Source organism: Pocillopora damicornis, chromosome 11, assembly GCF_964200805.1.
Source record: "Pocillopora damicornis chromosome 11, jaPocDami1.2, whole genome shotgun sequence".
In the NCBI taxonomy this organism is placed as follows: Eukaryota; Metazoa; Cnidaria; class Anthozoa; order Scleractinia; family Pocilloporidae; genus Pocillopora; species Pocillopora damicornis.
In genome coordinates, this window is record NC_142680.1 from 8,071,143 (window position 1) to 8,092,058 (window position 20,916).

Genomic DNA, 20,916 nt, shown 5'->3' on the forward strand with positions numbered 1-20,916 from the left:
TCCTTTACGAACATTGATGAGTGTCTTTTACATCTAGATTAGTAGGGAAAAAACGACTGATCACAAAAGAGAAACCATTTTTCACACTCACTTCCATATCCTTACTTGGAAAGTAGTAGGAGCTTCCACATTCATTTATTTTGCTCAACTGTTGTCGAACATGATCATGTACTGTCTCGCCATAGAGTTGTTTCAGTGAGCTATAGATTGACTCCCTCATTCAATTTCCATTTGGTGCTTTGCGTAATTACTACCGGCCACTCAAATATCAGTGAATAAAAATCAAGAGACAAACATTTGCGCAGTAAATCAAGTTTTATTTAAGCGAACAATTAATCCTAATAACGCATTAAAGAAAATTTCAATTCAACTGGCACACAGACGCATGTTGTATTTTTATTGATCAAATTAATTGTTTTCTTCAGTAATAATTCATCAAATAACCAAGTGCGTAATTAAGCACGGAGTGAATAAACATTTTCCACATGCTACATTCCTCTCCGTTAGTGTGCCGACCAGAAAACTATTAATGTCAGATACATGTAAAATACACCGTCAATTCCAATGGATTCAAAGAGTGATAGCACGGTCAACTTTCACTCAGAAATATGCACTTTCTTTGCGCTACAATTTCGGATTTTCAACATCCAATTTTTATTCAACCGTGTTTTGATTGCAGAACACAAGCAATCACACTCAGCTATAGTTAATTACTGCGGTAATTAATTACACATTTTGAGTAATTAACTGGTCTACCAAATAAGTTCAGGGTCTCCACTGCAATAAGAGAAAATTCTGGGGGCACACAACTATATGACATATATTTTCTTTATGAAGGATTCGGCCATTTCAGTTCTCCTTGTTAATCAGAATGAAATTGTCTACCTCTGCCAATCCGGTTTAGTTATTCCCAACACTTGTCTTATAGTGTATTCAAGGAGGAGGAGGGATGGATTATTTCGTCCGATTCTCTCGCCATGTAAATTAAACATTTTTTTTTTCGTTCATATCAGTTGGGATCCAATTATTCTGACTTGTTTTCTGCCGTGAAGCAAACGACAATCGTTTTACCCACAAGTTCTTAATTTCTTGTGTATTTTTCTTGAAAAACTTTTCCGTCAAATGTAATGTAATTTCCTTGGGTTTCTTGGCATTTGTCTTGTATAAGGGACGAAGCTTGGCGCGAACTGATAAGTATGAGACAGTCACTAGTACATAGTTCTCCCTTAAAATCCAAGTTCTCGGCTAAAGTGCCGGTTATGTTTTTCACAACTGCTGTTGAGCGTAGCCTACCTGCTAAGTAATCCTTTAGATATTCGGCCTCGTCGCAATCGCTTTCCGTATTTACAAACAGAACGGATTTCATTTTGAATTAAATTAGTGCGCGAATCGAAATTTGAAGTGGTAGATTTAAGACTGAGAGTGTACTGGTTATCTTCGAAAAGTGACCGAAGGCGAAATATAGGAGACTCCAAATTGTAGTTCAGTCAGCGCTGACAGTCCACACAACTGCATAGAATCAATTCGTTAAGTTACTTTAAGTGCCCAAAGCAAATACATGGAACGTTGGAAATCATGTCGGGTATATGTGGAACAATAATTAGTTGTGAAATTGTCTTTTTCACACAATGGATGAAGTGCGTGTAGAAAGACTGATTCAGCAATACAAGGATACTAGGGACCTTGCTGGAGAGGACCCAGTACTGCTGATGTTGAAGTAGTGGCCAAAATTGCAACCCTTTCAAAATAACTCTGGTGCTCTTCCAGGTCTAGAACAGCAGGTATGTGAGACTAATTAAGAAACAATTACCCTTTTTTTTCCTATTTTAATTCAACATAGCAGTCAAATTTTGTGAAAGTCTGAGCCAAAATAATAATATCTGTATCTTACATATAATAATAATAATAGGACATTTATAACGCGCAAATGCCATGAAATGTTCAAATGCGCATGACAAGATTAAAAAACGAAATGAAAAGGCTAAAAAGCTAAAATTACAATTAAGAGTAAACTTAAAATAATTTAAAAAGCTAAGATTACAATTAAAAGTAAACTCACAATAATAAAAACAACCATGATAACAATGCATGACGAAAAAGGTGAGTTTTTAGCTTGGCTTTAAAAATACTAACTGTGTTGGCGCTTCTTCTGTCAAATGGTAACGCATTCCACATTTTCGGTGCAGCAAAGGTAAAAGAACGATCACTTAGTGTAGCTTTAGATTTAAACGTGGATAACTAAGTAAAATGTTATCACTAGAATTCCTTAGATTATATTTAGACGGGAGCCTAAGAGAATTGAGAGACGATAAATAAGTAGGGGCTAAAAAATTAAGAATCTTAAAAGTAATTTAAATTATTTTAAAATTAATTCCATATTTAATCCGCAACCAGTGTAGTTCATAAATAAGAGGCGTTACATGACAAAATTTCTGTTCTCTAAAAATCAGTCTGGTGCAAGCGTTCTGTACTCCAGTCGTTACAGTTTATTCAACAAGCAGTCTGGTAGTCCATATAAAAGACCATTGCAATAGTCAAGACGACTTGTTATGAATGCATGGACAAGTATCTCAGATGACTGCCGTGAAAGATACTTTCTGATCCGACGAATATTATAAATATAGTAAATTGAGGAGGCACAGATTTTTGTGATGTGTGATGCCACGGACAGCCTAGAATCAAACCAACAACCAAGATTTCTCACGAGTGGCACGGGATGCGGAATATCTGAGTCACCCACGCGTATACTAATATTATCTAGCTTTCCTAGCTGTTGTGACGAACCAATGATGAGGAATTCAGTCTTGTCGTCATTAAACTTAAAGATCATTATTTAACATCCAAGAACGAATGTCTCTGATGCAGTCTTCCATATTCCTCACCACAGCAAGTTGTTCAGCTCTGTCGTTCGGACTAAATGAGATGTAAACTTGTGAATCATCAGCGTAACAGTGAATAATGTGTAGATGATGTTTAATTATCTCAAAAAGCTCACTCTTGTACAACGTGAACAATAGCGGACCGAGGCAGGAACGTTGAGGCACGCCGCATTCTAATTTAAAAGGTTTAAATTGTGACTCGTTGATCATTATCCGCTGAGTTCTTCCAGACAAATAGGATGCAAACCAGGAGAGGGCTTTTCCCTGTATACCAAATGAGTATTCAAGTCGACGTAGCATGGTGTGGTGATTAACTGTATCAAAGGCAGCACTCAAGTCGAGCAGAATTAGCAAAGTAACACAATGATTGTTCATGTTCAAGAGTGTCATTCATAACCTTAAGCAGTGCAGTTTCTGTGCTATGGTTTTTCCGATAAGCTGATTGGAACACTGGGAACAGACTGTTACAATTTAAATAATGTTGTAGTTGCTTGGCAACCACAGTCTCAACTAGCTTTGAGATAAATGCCAAATTACTGGTACGAATTTCCTAAAGACAGGGGGTAATCCATCCTTTTTCAGCAGCGGCTGCACTGGAGCACACTTCCAGGTGCGCGGAAAATAACCAGAAAGGTTAATTATTTTGGTGATCGAAGGCAGTGGCACATCGACGCAGTCATTCAGAAGCTTGGTTGGAATAGGATCAAGAGGACAGGACTTCTTAGACGAAGCTGTGATTAGATCTAACACCTCTAATTCAGACAACAGATTAAATTCTGAAAAACAGGAAGCAGTTACAATACTCAGTACAGTAGTTGCGTTGACAGGAAGGCAGATCTGGTTTGTACTAACAGACCTGATATCAGACCTGATACCAGCAATTTTTTGGGCGAAGAATTGTCCAAAATCATTGGCCAACTGATAATCATTGGTAGATAATTGAAGGCCAGAACCTTTCGATAAATTTAGCAAGGACTTGCTTGCTCTAAACAACCTCCTTTGGTCTGTGCTTTTCTCAGATATGAAGTTGGTATAATAGTCACTACGAGCCTTGTTACTCAGAAATGTCACACGATTTCTCATAGTACGGTAAGACAGTAAATCGATGTGAGCTTTAGAAGCTCTCCATTTCCTTTCAGCTTTCCTCCTTTGTCGTTTAGCCAGTTTAATTTCGTCCTTCATTCATGGAGCTCATGATCGACTAGTAGTATTCTTATGCTTAACGGGAGCATGACGATCCAGCAGGGAACGCAATATATTGTTAAATAAGGCAACAAGCTTATCAGGATCATCCGTATCCATTTGGAAAAGTTCGCTATTACGAATCTCATCCATAAATGCATCCCTATCAATTGATCTCAGCTTCCTAAACGAGACACGGCCAACTTTGAAAGGTGGTCGAGCTGTTTTCAATTTAAATAACAGTGCTAGATGGTCTGAAAATAAGAGATTTGAGGGATTTTGAACCAATGACCTCTGCGATACCGGTGCAGCGCTCTACCAACTGAACTAGCAAGCCAACTGGGAGCAGGTCATGATATGAATTTTTTTCAGGCCTTATTTTCACTACTGCCTAAGTAGTGCACATTACTGCGAGGATCACTTTCATTCACGTCTTTATCCGCAGTTCAAATATATGACTTTCATATATTCTTAACCATTTATTCATCACTTCACGGGTTTATTTAGAACCAATATCATGACCTGCTCCCAGTTGGCTTGTTAGCTCAGTTGATAGAGCGCTGCACCGGTATCGCAGAGGTCATTGGTTCAAATCCCGTACTGGCCTAAATTTTTTACAGGCCTTATTTTCCCTACTACCTAAGTAGTGCACATTACTGCGAGGATCACTTCCATTCACGTCTTTATCCGCAGTTCAAATATATGACTTTCATATATTCTTAACCATTTAATAATATATACAGTAAGCAGAAATAGCTAGTCCACCTGTTTTCTGCACACAGCTAGGTTCAGTTTTATACCTTGTAAGTCATAGAATGACAATTTCAACGAACATACACTTACTTCGGCCTGTGTTTACTATACAGGGCTCAAAGTTAAAAACATCCTAAGATGGCGACGGGTCTTTCCATATGTATCTTGCCTCGGAAGTGCAAAAGCGGTCCAATGGCCCCTTCCCGGGCAAAAAATTGGCGATAAAAGTCAGCAAATCCCACCCTATTCCCCCGTATGTCCCCGGGGTCAACCCCCCGGGATGGCCGCTGATAAGTGCATCATGGTTATCTTATGACCTGTTGTCTTTATCGGAAAATTAGCGGAAGAGAAAAAGCAGGAGTCTGGAAGCTAGCTAGGTAGGTGACCGCTGACTGAGTTACAGGACATTTTTAAAGATGGCTCGAAATGTCGGAGAGAGATGCAAACACTTCACTATACTGAAATGGTTTTTTAGTTGTTTTAGTTCTCAGCGGCAGTCCTTTAACCGGTGTTTTAATTATAATTACATATTTTTCTATAGGATATTCGATCGTTCTTCAGCCCCACTGGAAAGACAGCGAAGCAAGGCGCTTCGAAAGTAGAAAATAAGTGCGGCAAAGATTCTACCGCGAAGCCATTATCGAAACAAGATATAGGAAAGCGCCGAACAAAAAGCAAGGTAAGTAATGGATAATGTAGCATTTAAGAGAGAAAGCTATTTGTGTTATCAGGGAATTCGACTTCAGAGGTGACGGAGAAAAGATCTGCCCACATCACAGCCCCTGTCTGACTGAATCGATCATCATGTACGTGTGTGTCTGTAAACTCGGGTGAAATTCACATTCCCATCTATCTTCTCGGGGAGGGGGGCGGGAGAACACCTTAATTCGCCAAAATTGGTATTTATTTCCATACATGGTGAAATTTCCTTAGTTTTGAATCTTTTATTTAGCACATGGTAGATAATTTGGATCAATATCAGTATCTGGGCAACTGCCCACCTACCCCTCCCCTAACCCAACAACAATCAATTGATAACAATTTAGGGTTAATGTTGGGCTAGGGAAGGGGTAGGTAGGCAGTTGCCCTGATACTGATATTGATCCGATAATTTTACAACATGTTTTAACCAAGAGTTTCATTCCACTACATGTATCTAACCCAAGGTATCTTTCTGGACTGGAATGTGAGAAATGGTGTGGTACTGTGTGTTAACTAACTTTGTAGGTATAATTTTCAAAAGTCTGATGGAGTATGTCAGGGTAGCTGAGTGAGGCTGATAAGTTACAATGTTTTACCTTTTTTGTCTTAACAGGGTTGTAAATTGAAACAATTTTGTCTTCGTCCTTAAATTCGCAAGATCTGTTTGCTAATTTTCCCCTCTAGTTACACATTTCCTTGTACATTTGTGAGCCTGAAAAGCAGAACGGACTCTAACAGAAAACTGTTTACATTGCAAAATGCATGGATGACAAACGGTTAACAAATGGTCCTTGAAGCATTTGAATGGTTTGCCTAACCATTTGAACAGGTGAATAAATTATTTGAACATTTGAACAGATGTCACAATACTTCAAACAGATGCTAATGTTTTTCAGACATCTGGTTAAACGGTTTGTTGAATGCTTTGAACGGATTTTTTTAGGCATTCGAATGGATAACAAATGGTTTACCTGTTTGAACGGATAACTGTTAGTGTCTGTTTTGCCTTTCATGGTCACATTTGTCATAGGAATTTGTTAGATCAAGATAGCAACTTTTTCATTACTCTTTTGTTGGATATTGTATGGATATTCTAGGGAGAAGTTACATGTTAATTATGTCTGAGAGTTTAAGGATAAAACAGTGTGATGTTATACACTGCTACCTAAATTTCAAGTTCACAATATCTTGGACATTAGCATTCCCTTCAAATCTGTTAAAACTGTAGTTTACTAAGTCTGCAGAGTAGTTGCAGTATGTAATACTAATGCTTATTTCACGATTTTGACAAGGACTGGTTAATTTTCATTTATTCAGACTGAAGGGAAAATGAAATTGTTGATTAACTTGAAAGGTAATTGATAAAGAAACCTTGAGACTTCACCTAACCCAGACTATTTTTTCCACAAGCCTAGTATAACCAATGCACCAGCAATGAGTTTTAGAGGAGTTTAATTTCCTGACAACTTGACTGAACTCTTCTATTTATATGCCATTACCAGTGGTTTCAAAGTAAAGTATTAGAAACATAATAGATCAAGAACGGAATGACTAATTACAAGATTGGAAATAACATAGGAAATACAAATAACAAGAAATAGGTATAACATACAGTAGGCAATACTATTAACATGGCAAACATGGGTCACTCAACAAAAGAGCAATTAACCAGATGATTTTGGAGTACAGCTGGCCTAAGAATGTACTGGCAATTACTTTTAACTCAAGCTCACACCTTTTTCATATGCATGATCCATGTGAGAGTTAAAATTATATGGATAGCTTTGCAGAGGGGGATTGGTTTCTACACCGGTATCTTCTCTTTATTTTCTGAGCTGAAAGAAAGTGTCTTGTAAGAAAGTTGTGCTCCAAGGAACAACACCCTCCTTGATCTTATCCAGTTGTTATTGTTAGGTCCAAAGAAGTGAATTTATCTCACATCTGTGTGAATGAAAATATGTAATTGTTAATTTGCTGGGCAGAGTTTACCAAGCAGTGAAGATGACATTGCCTCCAGGGAAACAAAAAACCAAAAAAAAAATCAGAAGAAGAAGAAAGGAAAAAGCATTATTGACTCAGTTAATGTTTTAGGGAGAACAGATTTTGAGGCTCTACACAAACTGTTACACCTGTTGGTAGTTATGCTCTACAGTGTCCTTGTCAATTCCCAATGTGATTTGCATCATTATGAAAACATTGTGTTAAAAGATTCACATAATAATATGTATAACATCAAAACTATAACCTGACCTTATATCTGAATTAATCTTACATCTCTGTTAGATGCTGATGAAGATCCTTTTTCCTCCAAAAATAAGGTATGTGATTTATTTCTTGAATTTGGTTCCATTTTATACAGTTGTAGTTAAACTCTTTGGCCCTAATATCACCCCTGAATCAAGAGTCAAGGAAATGATCACCAACTTTAAAAGCTCTTGATTATTAAACAAATTCTCCTTGTCAGCACCTTAGAAAATGCATAGAGAACAGTATGGAGAATATGCATACTGATTTTCAGGTGTTAAGGGTTGAAAACAAAAAACAAACAAACAAACAAACAACAGAAAAATAATAAAGACAGTGTTACACAGCCATCAAGAGTGAATTTAATGCAACATTGTTGTAGAAGTAAAATGTTTAACACATGGATTGTTATTCTTGCTTCAGTCCAGTCAAACCTAAAGAGAAAAAGGCAACTTCTGTTCTTGATTTCTTTGGCTCTACTTCATTTAAAAGGAAATCCAGGAAACCATTTGCCAAAAGAGAAAACAGGTGAATAACTAACTTCTCTTGTTTTGCCCACAATTTTTTTTTAAATAAAAAATCAGGCATCCTGTGTATTTTTGACAGTAATTCATGCATCATGTATTGAACAGGGAAACCTTTAAGCCTCTCCATACCTTGCCTTTCTATGAAATTCATGCATCACATGTTAATTTCTGGGCTTAATCAAGCATTCCTTGTAGACCCTCTGCCAATCTGTTATAGTTATATCAGGATGAACTACAGTGAACACATGCCATGTCACAAAATTAATGGGTAGTGACCAATTGAGGAATGGTTTTGGCAAAAACAATACCATGGGCCCCCTGAAAGGGATAGGTGCTTTCGCCTCTGAGATATTTAAATCAGTTCTCTTTGCTGTCTGTCATAAAAGTGTCATGACAATGTCTTTGAGATTATAGTGTTCAATCAAACGGTATCCTCTGGTCTGATGATTTTCTTTCTTCTCATTACATTGCTGCCTAACTTTGAATTGGTATTGTTATAAGAAATTAAAAAATTAATCAATCTTGAGAGTGCAAATTTTAAGCTTGATCCAGAGCTCAGCCCACTTAATGATCATACCTTGATTCCCTGTAGAACCATCAACATTTTTTTTTTTCATTTCATTCAGAGATCTGAAAAGTCTGAAGAAAATGAAGACTCCAAAGTGAATAGAAAAGAAGAGTACAAGAATGGGAGAGAAAAGGGAAGAAAGAGAAAATGGGAATGTCAACTGTAACACAACAGAGCAGCCATCAAAGAATCAAAGTCTGAGGTTAAAAATCATTGACTGCTGACCTAAACAAATTATGGGTAATTTGTGCATACTTATGTAATTATTTTTAGCCACCAATCATTGAAGAAAGTGAGTAGAAAAAAAGTGGGAGAGGTAAAAACCCATGAAATGTATGTTACACTAGTACGCCTCAGTACACTCTAATTCCATTGTTTTCTTTTGTGTCTATTTAACTATCACACTTGAAAAAGTTAAATTTTGTTTCACCGGTTCAACGACCTCACTCTAACTGCATGTACAGTGTATTCATAGAAAACAATAAACTTTTATTTTTAGAATATTCAACATTTTCTATCCTTGAACTCAAAGGTATCAAAGCAATGACCCATGATAGATTTTGTTATTATACTGTTGTTACATGTCCTTGAATAAAATGTTTTCACATTTCTGCTATAAAGTGTCCTTGGATGTCAATTGTCACATCATCTACCCCTCTGGCTAATTTGTTCATTTAAAATTGTACTAACTTAAAAGAACAATAGAATATGTAAATGCAAAAAATTGTTGGAGCAGTACAGCCAATAAAAGTCTATTTAAGGTTTTTAGGTTAACTCAACTGTTCATTTACAAATATCAAAGGAAATGTTGCAATCCTTGGCCTAATCCACAAGGTAATAAGCATAAAACATTGTTAGTTTGGGAAGCATCTTTGATTTATACAACTCAATATCTCTGGGTATGCGCTGCACAAAAAAATATTTCTTCGTATATACAACAAAGTCAATCCAGTCCAAACCTGTGATATTGAGAGCACCTTGACACTAATAGTAGTAGACATGTGACTGCTTCAGTGTAATTACTCCATCTGGATTTTTTTTTCAGATAAAAGGATGAATCTTTGCAACATTCTTCAATTGTCATTTCTTTGTTAGAGAATGAGCATTTAATCTCAATGGCTCCTATTGGATTTGCTTCCCTATAAACAATGCTATTTGGGCTGCATGCAAGTAAGGGCCAGGAAGGGTTGATAATCAACCCACAGTCAGCAACCTCTTTCCCACTCTTGGACTTGCACATTTCATGAGCAACATGTTCATTATCAATTCCCCACTTCAATGAAGGGGACATCCTAAATGTTGATGTACTTGTTTTATTTATGTTTGCTACAATAGACCTTTTTACAGTTCCTGGCGCCATATTGGATTAGTAACTGCGCACACACGATAACAAGGCTGGGGTTGACCCGGTGGTTCTTTCAAACAGCTGATCTGCTGACATTTCATGATCTAATACACTTTTCAATGTGATTTCTTCCTTCAAAATAGTTCTTTAACACAACAATATGAAAATTTCATCATTAGACGACATCCAGAAACTCGAAGCAAGAGATCTCAGGGAGATTTTAAATATAACTTAAAATCAAAGGTTGAATTAGAGCCGACTTAGTGTTGAAAGTTTATGCTTTGCTGATGTGACACGTCCTTCCATCGAGTAGTGGAGAAAACCGAGAACTTCTTACAGATGTCCAGGACCTATAACAAAACCAGAGCAACTTTAGATACGAAGTAACTATGGTAAGGATTTCAGCCCTTGGATGGGCGAGCAATCTCCGTAATTTACCTGAGATGAATTTCAGTCAGCTTTACGATTACCCTGTTGTTTCATGAGAATATCGCCACATCGTGTTGAGAGGAATGCATTACAGGAAGTACCACAGAAGCTGTTCAGTATGGCTTAGAAAGCGAGGCAAAGGCTGCGGCCCTCTAGGTAGAGGAGATTTGCTATTGCTGCTGTGGTTAATGTGGTACTTGTTGTTGTATCATATTCTTCAGTTAAAGTTGTTCCCATTTTGTTCACCCATTTGTACATTTTATCTGATGGGAAACTATACAATAGAGCCTGTAGAACCACTTGATTATAACCCTTGTTTCTATCAACCCATGAGGAAAACTGTAACTAACAGATGTCATAATATTTTCATACCCATCTGGCCCAGGACAACTTATGCTTGTGATACATTGAAAACCATCTCAGGTCGCGACTCACGGTAATTTATTAGGTAGCAAGACACCATTGAAAGAATCAGACCAAAATATTAGACAATTTAAAAACTCACAGAAGTGACTGATTCATGCAACTTCTCCAAACACTATCCAGCAAACAGATAATGTTAATACTGAAAGTTATCAGGCAAAAGTTATCTTGATCTTACATCAAATTCTCATAACTTATTTACAAGTACATGTGTAGCAACTAGAAGGGAGAATTGACAATCAGATCTTGGGTATTTAAGGGTTAAAGGAAGAGAACAGAAATGCTTCCTCTCAGCTACTGATCTCAACAATGCTAGTCCTTTACACACATTTAAGTTTCTTTCAGTGTTAAAAATTCAGTGAATTGATATTCCCATTCTTAGCACTCAGAGGCTTTCTGACGCAAAGGTTTGCTATACTAGTTCTTACTGCATTGTGTTAACCAATGTTATGATATAATTTTGAGATGTAAAGAAGATACTTAAAAGATTGAGAAATGTATCCAAATCAAGATATTTATTTTATCCTGTTATAGTTACCATAAGATTTTTTTGAAAGAGAATCTTTCAGACCATCGAAATGTATGAGAAATTATTTTTTGCAAGACTTCTATCAAACTTTTTAGTATGAGGACAATTTTGTGAATAATAAAATTTAGTGTCATAGTTCATCTTTGTGTCGAGAACTCTTTTAGTTGGAGAAACTTGCTTTTTCTTTTTTTCAATTTGAAGCATCAAATTGATTGATACATAAAGCACACAAAATATTTTTTGAGAGTTCCATGTGGCATCTATAGTGGATTACTATCCTATCATAAAAAACAAAAACAACAACTACTGAAAACTGCTTTTGTCACAATTGCTACCAAATTTGAGTCAGTTTTCTGGGTCTGTCATAATAAGTGAAAACTCTGAAGCTACAGTGTCTTGGTTATTTTATTAAAAGCAATAACTTTCCAAGAGTTTCTCTGCTGGTTGTGTTTTAGGCAAGCCATGTAGTAAACAGGTGAGCAGCACTGAACTTCTTGACTTGCTGCGAGAATAAAAAAAACTCTACTGAACTTAAAACAATTCAGGTACCTACTAGAAAATTTGTACTAATTTTGCAACAATAATTAGCCTCATCCATAATTCACAGAGAATAAGATAAGTATAGAACAATAAATACTTAGCAAAAATACATGCCTCTGTGCATAAACTTGAAGAAGTGAAAGCTCAAAGGCAAACCATTGGGGCCATAAAATGTATTTGAACAACCAAAAGCAGCACACTACTTTCCTTTCTTTTTGGGAGAAAAATTAGCTTTATCGAGATTTTGGCTAGGACCAACCATTTCCTTAAAAATCGAACAATTTTACTGCTCGTGTACGAATTTCACCAAAAGCTCTCACAGAGATTTAAAGCGAGTCAACCCCAGCCTCGTTCTAACGTGTGCACGGTTACATTTCCAATATGGTGCTGGGAACTGTAAAAAGGTCTATTGATACAGGAGCAATACTCTCCCTTCAATTGCTCACCCTTCCAAATGATGAGGATGTCAATCTTTTTTGTCTCTCCTTAAACCAATCTTTGCTTTTTCGTTGAAGTCTAGTTGAGACCTCGTTGGCCACAGCCTCATTTTTGCTAACACCAACATTGTTATCAATGCATTGTAGAGTGTGAGATGAAACATTTAGCTCAACAGCAAACTATGGCATATTTTCAAATAATAAATCTCTTTTAAAACTATCATCAGATTTTTCTTGGTTTTTCTTTTGAACTGAACAGTTTGTTTCAAAAGTGCTGTTTGGTTAAAAGTCATTACAGATCAAAGTTGCACATAATAATTGAGCTTCACCATTTTTTGTAAAGATTTATATAAAGCTTTTATTTCACCAGTTTGAACCTAAAGAACAGAAAAATTATTCAATCAAACCAATGAAACACTATCAGAAAAAAATATGCAATATATAAATACAACAAAACATCTTTGGAAATGCCAACATTATAATCACTTTTTTCCCCAAAACAATAAATACATAAAAATCTAGTACCTTCTTTGCATATGGTGGAGTAGAACAATAATTTTCTCGTTTTCCTTGGACCAGTGGACGCTTTCTTTTGTCTTCTTTGTCTCTAGCGTAATCAGCTTTCTCAAAAGTCAGTTCTTCAAACTTGACCGCTTTTGTCGTACCAGAGTTGGATGGAATACTCCACTGCTAGAGCACCTAAGTGCAAGTCATATCATCTGTGACTTCTTTTAGTTTGAGATTTTCGTAGTCAAGCAAAAGATACAACAGTGCAGCAACGTGTTTACAGCCACCACCTTGACCAGATTTACAGTTGCATTTACTGAAAGCCACTTCACCAGATAGCTGGTCTAGATGACAGTATACCAAATAGTTCTGTCGCTTCATTGAAGCAGAAACATTAGCTTTAACCAGAAAAAGCCGTTTAACCCCAGAGAGAATGTCAGGTTTAGTAACAACTTTTCGAACATACCCTTCCTTCCAGAGTTTGTAGCCTTGTTTTTTGTGTCTGTACGCTAATGGCGCTTTTAGGTCGGGCACGGTCTTCGAATTGTGGATTAGTCGATTGTCAATTTGTTTTTCTCCGAATGGCGGCATGCTTTTCAGACTTCTACCTCACGCGGTAGCTGCACTACAATCAGGACTGGTGTTGTTGTCGTTTATCTCTCGAAGCGGTTCTCTTATGGAGCTATTCCCATCGTTTTGGCTGCCTAAATGAGCATGATATAAATTATCTGAGTGCACAATCGACTCTTTCTGAGCCGTTCTAGAGCTGTTAGGAGCGCTAGGTTCAGAAAAGACATCGGTAAAAGTATTCAACGGAGAACTTCACGGGAAATTGTCAGCCATTTTGGTGGTTTTGATGCCACTCTAACCACAATGCATTGGGCACTCCAGTATGCTAATTTTATTTATACATAATGTTCATCAACTTAAAAAACTCTCTTCGGTGGCAAATTTAAAGTATTACTCAATTTGTCTGTCTGTCTGTCTGCTCTTTTGTGTGTTTACATTAATCCAATTACTGTATTTCTATCAGCCGCTAACTCTTCTTTTTCCCTCTGTCCAGTCACCCACACCTCTACATAAGATTTTGATAGTAAAGGTTTTTTTTTCGCCTCTGATCTTTGCTTTTGTGCAGGAGAACCAAGTCTGTTATGGGTCAAATATCGGCCTCGCGCAGTGAAACAGATTATTAGTCAGTTGGGTAATAAGAGCAACATGAGCAAGCTGATGAACTGGCTGAGAGACTGGGAAAAGAACATAAAGAAGTCAGTCTCTCAAATTTCCTCTCCTCAGGCAAGTTGAAATCAAACAGTTCAGGCAAACAGGCAAAGTATCGGAATAAGCAAATGAAATACTTTATAATGTTAATAGGACCAAGTGGAGTCTAATTCGATCTGTAATCATACGAGTGGTTAACAAAATCGAGCGACCGCGGGAGTCCTATTTCTTAATGACGAGTATGGTTACAGACAGAATTGGACGACGCGAAGTCCTGTTACCAATTAATCAAAACTATGACAAAGTTCGTGAAAGAAACTAGACATCGGTTATACATTTTCTAAAAAAAAAACAATTAACTCGACGAAATGCGCGACAATAACGCGCGCATATGACGCTTTCTGTCCACTTACACAGGCATGAAGTGCCCCTTTAGCAGTCCTTTTACACTGTCTAACTACAAGCGTGACGCGTACACTATCATATTGGTGCTTAAATCGGGCTGGTGATGACCAATAATAGTGAAACAGCATTGCTACAAAATAGAATCATAGATCCCCAAATAAACAATGATACACGATTTTCTGTTTCGAGTTGATGAGCTCGTATTCAGCTTCTTCAATACTGCAGGTGTTACCAAGTGCACCGTTTTGTTACACAGTTGTGGGGCAAATCACATTTTCACAGGAGTTGAGGTGAGGACAGAATAAGTTATAAGTTAAGAGCGACCTAGTGCAGTAAATGAGGTAAACGGGTGTTGACTAAAGATACAAATAAAAATAATTTGAAACATGAGACAAAAACATGAAAGAAATATCGATCTTGTTTACTCGTCACGAACGCAGGATCGAATCTTAGACCATCGGATTTTACGATCAGAAGTTCTCACATATGGCCATAGATTTCTCGTTAATTAGCCATGACATACAGTGGATACATAAAGGATCATCCTGCACACTGCTTAGATCCTCAATGTCGAAAGTTTCATGTCTTAAAATACATAATGTTAGAAAAGAAATTTCAAGCCCTTTCGTGACAAAGGAAAAAAAATCATTTTTAACCGACGACCGAAAAAAAATCCCTATCCGTCAGATCAGGTTAAACAGCAGATTAAATATCAAGGCTGACATGTTGATAAGCATACCAGACCTTGAGGCAGCTTATTTATCTTCCCATGAGGGATCTACGGAGTTGCGACATTTCTGATTCCAGAATTATGTGCGTCACTTGTCTGTATGAACTATTATACAATTATTTATGGCCTCGCTTACTGCATCCAAACTCAGCAGACAATTCTAGAGCTCAGAGAGCTAGGGCCTCAGATTTCTCTTCCAATTTAAAGACGACTGGTTCAGTAACAATTTATTCATAAAATTCCTGTGAGATACACTGAGGGTTTCTGTACACAACGATGCATGGAGTACATAGATTTGAAATATTTTGAATATTTTCCTCAGATATTTCTTTAAGAAGAGTTCTTATGGTATTCGCTTTATTCTTTACAAGACGTGAAACGATTTAAATTCGCTTTTCTCTAGATACAACGAGAAGTCAAGTGTTTTTCTTGGAAAAGAACTTTATTGTAGTTAAATTTATTGCAAGTACTCTTCAGGTGAGGAAAGATAATGAAGAAATATGTAGCATATTATAATCGAAAGACGAGAGAATTGGAAAAAAAAATTTACATAAAGAATGCATATTATTGATTTGATTTCTTTAGCTTTTTATCTCCCTCTGGTGATTTCACTGGACACCTACGCTTTTGACTGCAAAAATATTTCATGCAAAATTTGGCGGGAGTTATTTACAAGAAAAAAGCTTACCGTTATTATTTTTAGAAACTTTATGAAGTTGTCACGGTGAGAGCGGAAAATAAAAATTTGAGAGAACTGTAACGCTAATGGGAAGATGACCAAAAACAAATGTGTATCATATTGAACGAGGGATATATCGAGTTGATCACTTGAAGAGAAATTGCATTGGTACAATGTGACTCACGGTGTGAATTCATCCTTATCGATTCAGTTATGGCAGAGTGTAACATGTCCTGCTCTGAGGAGAAAAAGGGTTTTGGGGATTGCGAGTGTTCTGCACCAAAAGAAAAAGAGCTGAATTTAAATCACAGAATTAATTACTCGTCATGCAGAAACTTGTAAACAAGTAATAATCATGAAAAGAATAAAAAAACAAACAAACAAAAAAACAAGCACAATAATTTTCTTAAAGAAGAAATGTTACCTTCATTTTTTCATCGAAATTGTTGTAAATCAAAATGTTATTCTTGATATTTTCAGGCATGTAGAATTAACAAATGACATCGTCTGGAGAATAGAAGGATTCAGAGGATAACATTTTAACAGGTACAAATCAATGTTCATTCTGCAACTGATTAGAGCACAGGCGGCCCAAGCTCCAGCTGTGAGATGATCATCTTGCGCAATAACAGTCATGGCGGAATTATAAGAGTTTGTATGGGAATATTTACGACCGCTCTAAGGAATAAAAAAATACGTCAAATTCTCAATAAAAATACTTCACCTTACTTCCACAGTGTATCAAACAATCTTTTGCTGTTTCAAAAACTTATCCAGAGAACATGAGCAAATTTTGATGTAAATGTGACAAAAACTTCACTGGGCCGTCTTTCAAACAATCTTACTTCACCTGGTTTTCTTACCTCTTAAAGGGTCATTGTATACATCCAGTTCAGCGTCACTTGACGTAACTTGACTTTCCTCTGTCGCTGAAATTACCGAGAAGATATTTCAACTTTTTTATTGATCACAACTAAGTGCAATAACAACTAACGTTCCATGTCAAAAGACGAAGGATAACAGTGATGGTAAAGCAAGCTTAAAACAGCAGAAATCGCTAGAAACTACGACGGATACACAGGGCATGAGTAATTTTTTATTGATTTTACGTCTAAAATATTCAGATTTCGAAGTATTTATCGTTGTAAATCGACCATATGTCGTTCCCCATACTATGCCTTATAACGTGTTCAAATTTTCAACGGTTCCTCCCGTAACTTAACACCGAGTCACACAACGCGTGACGCGTTCATGAATTCATCGTTGGCATTTTCTCGAGACGTGAGCTTGGGCCGCCTATGGTGTGTCAAGGTTGATGTGGCCACGGGCTGTTAGAAACTTCTAAACTGGAAATTTTTGAAGCAAACTGCGGCTTAGTGTCGGTTGCACGGGGACGATTGAGTTTTTAGTGAATTGAAATGAAACTACAGTATATGTGTATCACTTGTTACAGGAAGTACCACAGAAGCTGTTCAGTATGGCTTAGAAAGCGAGGCAAAGGCTGCGGCCCTCTAGGTAGAGGAGATTTGCTATTGCTGCTGTGGTTAATGTGGTACTTGTTGTTGTATCATATTCTTCAGTTAAAGTTGTTCCCATTTTGTTCACCCATTTGTACATTTTATCTGATGGGAAACTATACAATAGAGCCTGTAGAACCACTTGATTATAACCCTTGTTTCTATCAACCCATGAGGAAAACTGTAACTAACAGATGTCATAATATTTTCATACCCATCTGGCCCAGGACAACTTATGCTTGTGATACATTGAAAACCATCTCAGGTTGCGACTCACGGTAATTTATTAGGTAGCAAGACACCATTGAAAGAATCAGACCAAAATATTAGACAATTTAAAAACTCACAGAAGTGACTGATTCATGCAACTTCTCCAAACACTATCCAGCAAACAGATAATGTTAATACTGAAAGTTATCAGGCAAAAGTTATCTTGATCTTACATCAAATTCTCATAACTTATTTACAAGTACATGTGTAGCAACTAGAAGGGAGAATTGACAATCAGATCTTGGGTATTTAAGGGTTAAAGGAAGAGAACAGAAACGCCTGTGATTAGAGCTGTAGAGCTCATGTTATCTATAATGAAAGATCGCAATCTTATTTTTCTTGCGGCTGACAACAATTAAATTTTAATTCAGTCGAATTTTCCCGGTTTATTGTTATTAGATGTGAACATATTTCAGTGGTTTCTCTTATTTGACTCGTGGTTTAATATTCTGCACTCGATGCAATTTCCTTAAGCTTTAAACTCCTAGAAGTGATATAACTTGTAAATTATCCCTGTAATATCAATACATTATCCAGCAAACAAGTTATCAGAATACTCCAAGTTTTATCTGGTAGAATCGTTATCTTTGAACTAACACCAAATTTCTGTATCTACTTTGAAATGAAACATGTAGCAGCTAGAGGGGAGAATTAATAATTAGACTACGAGAGTTAAAAGTTTAAGTATGCGTTATAATTATGCGGCAGAAGCGCGTGATGAGCATTTGACAAAGCTATATAACGCGCTGTATATAATTATAGCTCTCGTCAATATCAAAACCAGAAAATATCTCTCGAAAACAAACGAAGTTTGAATCAAAGCTCCAGACTGAAAAAAAAAAAAAGCCACAATCCTTACGTTTCTTCTGATATCGTAACATTCGCGATATATAGTAATAATGACGGTAATATGGTTGTCGGTGAAATACCAGAATTTTTTCTGTTTCCAAAACGTGACATCTCCACCGCACGCTGTAAATGTACCATTTATATCTTCACATATAAAAGTATCAAGGTCGTCATTAGAACCGAATTTATCAACATAACAGTTTTTCATTCCATGCGGGCTTTTTTTGCTTAAATTGTTTTTTAACCTGAAACTGAATTCAATTATTTTTCAAAGGAAATAGTTTTTTTAATGTGAAATTGTTGTATTGTAATGTCCGAAATTGAATTGGTTTTCCGGCGAGCTGAGTTTCGGTGTAGCGGATCTCTGTATTCGATGCTCCTTTTTAAAAAATGGTATTTGATTTAAATTTTCGATCAATATCTTTTGAATAAAAAGGATGATGCACGTCGGCCTATGGATACGAATTTATCTGCTTGAATTGAATTATCTATTTGAAGGAGTAAAAGATGTCATGAACACTCGATGGTAAAATTCGTATCGACGCGTGTTTATCTAATACCTCATATATGCGTGTGTATTACTGAACAAGTGTGAGCTTAGGAAGGCTGTACATCGACCAATTTCCCTCACTACATTTTTAGACGGGACCGAGACGAAGGCTTCGTCAGTAAAGGATCAAAGGATGTATCACACGATAACAAAATATATTCATGCACCATGGAATTACCGAATGAATCTGCGAGTTTCGTTGAGATTTTTGTTTTGTTTTGTTTTCATTTAGGACGAATCTGTGACCTCTGTTTCAGCCACTGGAAAAGCGGTTATTCATAGGAAAAAAATATACTGTTTAGTTACGACATTATACGAGGTATTTAACAGGCTACAAGCATTTCTTTTTTTCCTTCTGTGGGAATCAAAGTGGGAATCGAAAGAAAACACATTTTGCACTCACGGGTAGCCGATCAGAGCAGCTTCATGGAAATGTCCTTAATTTCCCATTCGCTATAATATTGCAAAAGATTCTTTTTTGATCAGCAATTCTTTCACAAATAATTTTTCAGTTTCATTTCGCTTTCAGTCTAATTCCTCCGCCAAATGCTCATGACCTGGCAGCGACTTCATTCGATGGCCTACAAGATTAAGATATGCTGCGCATGGCTTTCAATTAGTTGTAGATGAAGTTTCTTGATAAAAAGAGTTTTGATGAATAAGACACTTCCCAGTGCCATCTTCTTTAGTCCCTCAAAATAACCTCGTATTCAGTGCCTTTTTTGAAATCGAGATGAAAAAATCGGATCCTTCCCCAACATAATTTGGAGAGGGATCAGCTCTTACAGTTATTCTAAATTTCCTGGTTCCTTCAGAAAAAAAGGAGTTTTTAATGAAGGAGTTTATTGACAAGAACTTATAATGCTGTTGATAAAAACAGACTTTGTCCAGCAATTTTTTTGATAGGTTTGAGGGACATTTTACACATGCACTTTGTAAAAGAACAGGGTCGATAAACGTGTTTCTTTACGCAATAGGCTCGCGGGGTGTTGGTAGAATTCATGACGGTAACGCAAACCCTCGAAGGTGTTTCGGTTTGGAATAAGTTTCGCAAATTCTCTCAGCCCCACACGCGATAAAAGGAAGGAATGAGAGAAAGAGTCTTTTATTTCATTAATTTTGATCCATACTTATCCATGCCTACTGGGTACAACTAGGATGTTTATTGCAACTCACGCATTTTGATTGGGGGCAGCCTTGAACGACGTTTCAGCAGATGAGACTACGAAAACAAACAAACAAACAATTGAACAATTGAAAGAAACAAATATGACACAACCCGTAGAACTTGACTGGAGCCGTCACGCAATCGCAATAGCGTGACAGAGGAAACTTTGAAATTCTCACTCTTCCTGTATGATTAAGTATACAACGTTTTCTTTAGGTTACTTTCATCTGAGTCTCCTCTTTTTGATTTTTAACAATGTAGCGTAGTACAATCGATTCAATTTTATTTCTAGCTATGGCAGAAAGCAACATCCCAACAACGGGAGAAGAACTGGAGGTGAAAAATGAGTTTCCAGCCACAGGTGAGAAAAAGCAACAGGGAAAGACTTCGTCAAAGTGATTTTGTACTGTTTGTGGATTAAGTATGTCTTAATTCTGGTGCACAATTTTTTGGATCATTTCCACT

At 36.8% G+C, this 20,916-nt stretch overlaps 2 protein-coding genes across 2 annotated transcripts in view; one reads left to right on the forward strand and one right to left on the reverse strand.

The window, feature by feature from the left end:
* Positions 1 to 13,931, reverse strand: part of LOC113665049 (uronyl 2-sulfotransferase) — a 28,304-nt gene extending 14,373 nt beyond the window's left edge. The window contains exon 1 of the mRNA XM_089188501.1: positions 13,084 to 13,931. Coding sequence (XP_089044627.1) covers positions 13,084 to 13,094 — 11 coding nt within the window. The 5' untranslated portion in view covers positions 13,095 to 13,931. The remainder of the gene's footprint in view (positions 1 to 13,083) is intronic.
* On the forward strand, positions 5,217 to 9,459 carry LOC149037279 (uncharacterized). Its single transcript, XM_089188507.1, has 5 exons — positions 5,217 to 5,280; positions 5,356 to 5,493; positions 7,800 to 7,834; positions 8,184 to 8,288; positions 8,914 to 9,459. The coding sequence occupies exons 1-5, from the start codon at positions 5,254 to 5,256 to the stop codon at positions 8,951 to 8,953; spliced, it is 345 nt and encodes a 114-aa protein (XP_089044633.1). The 5' UTR covers positions 5,217 to 5,253; the 3' UTR covers positions 8,954 to 9,459.
* Positions 13,932 to 20,916: the final 6,985 nt, after the last annotated feature.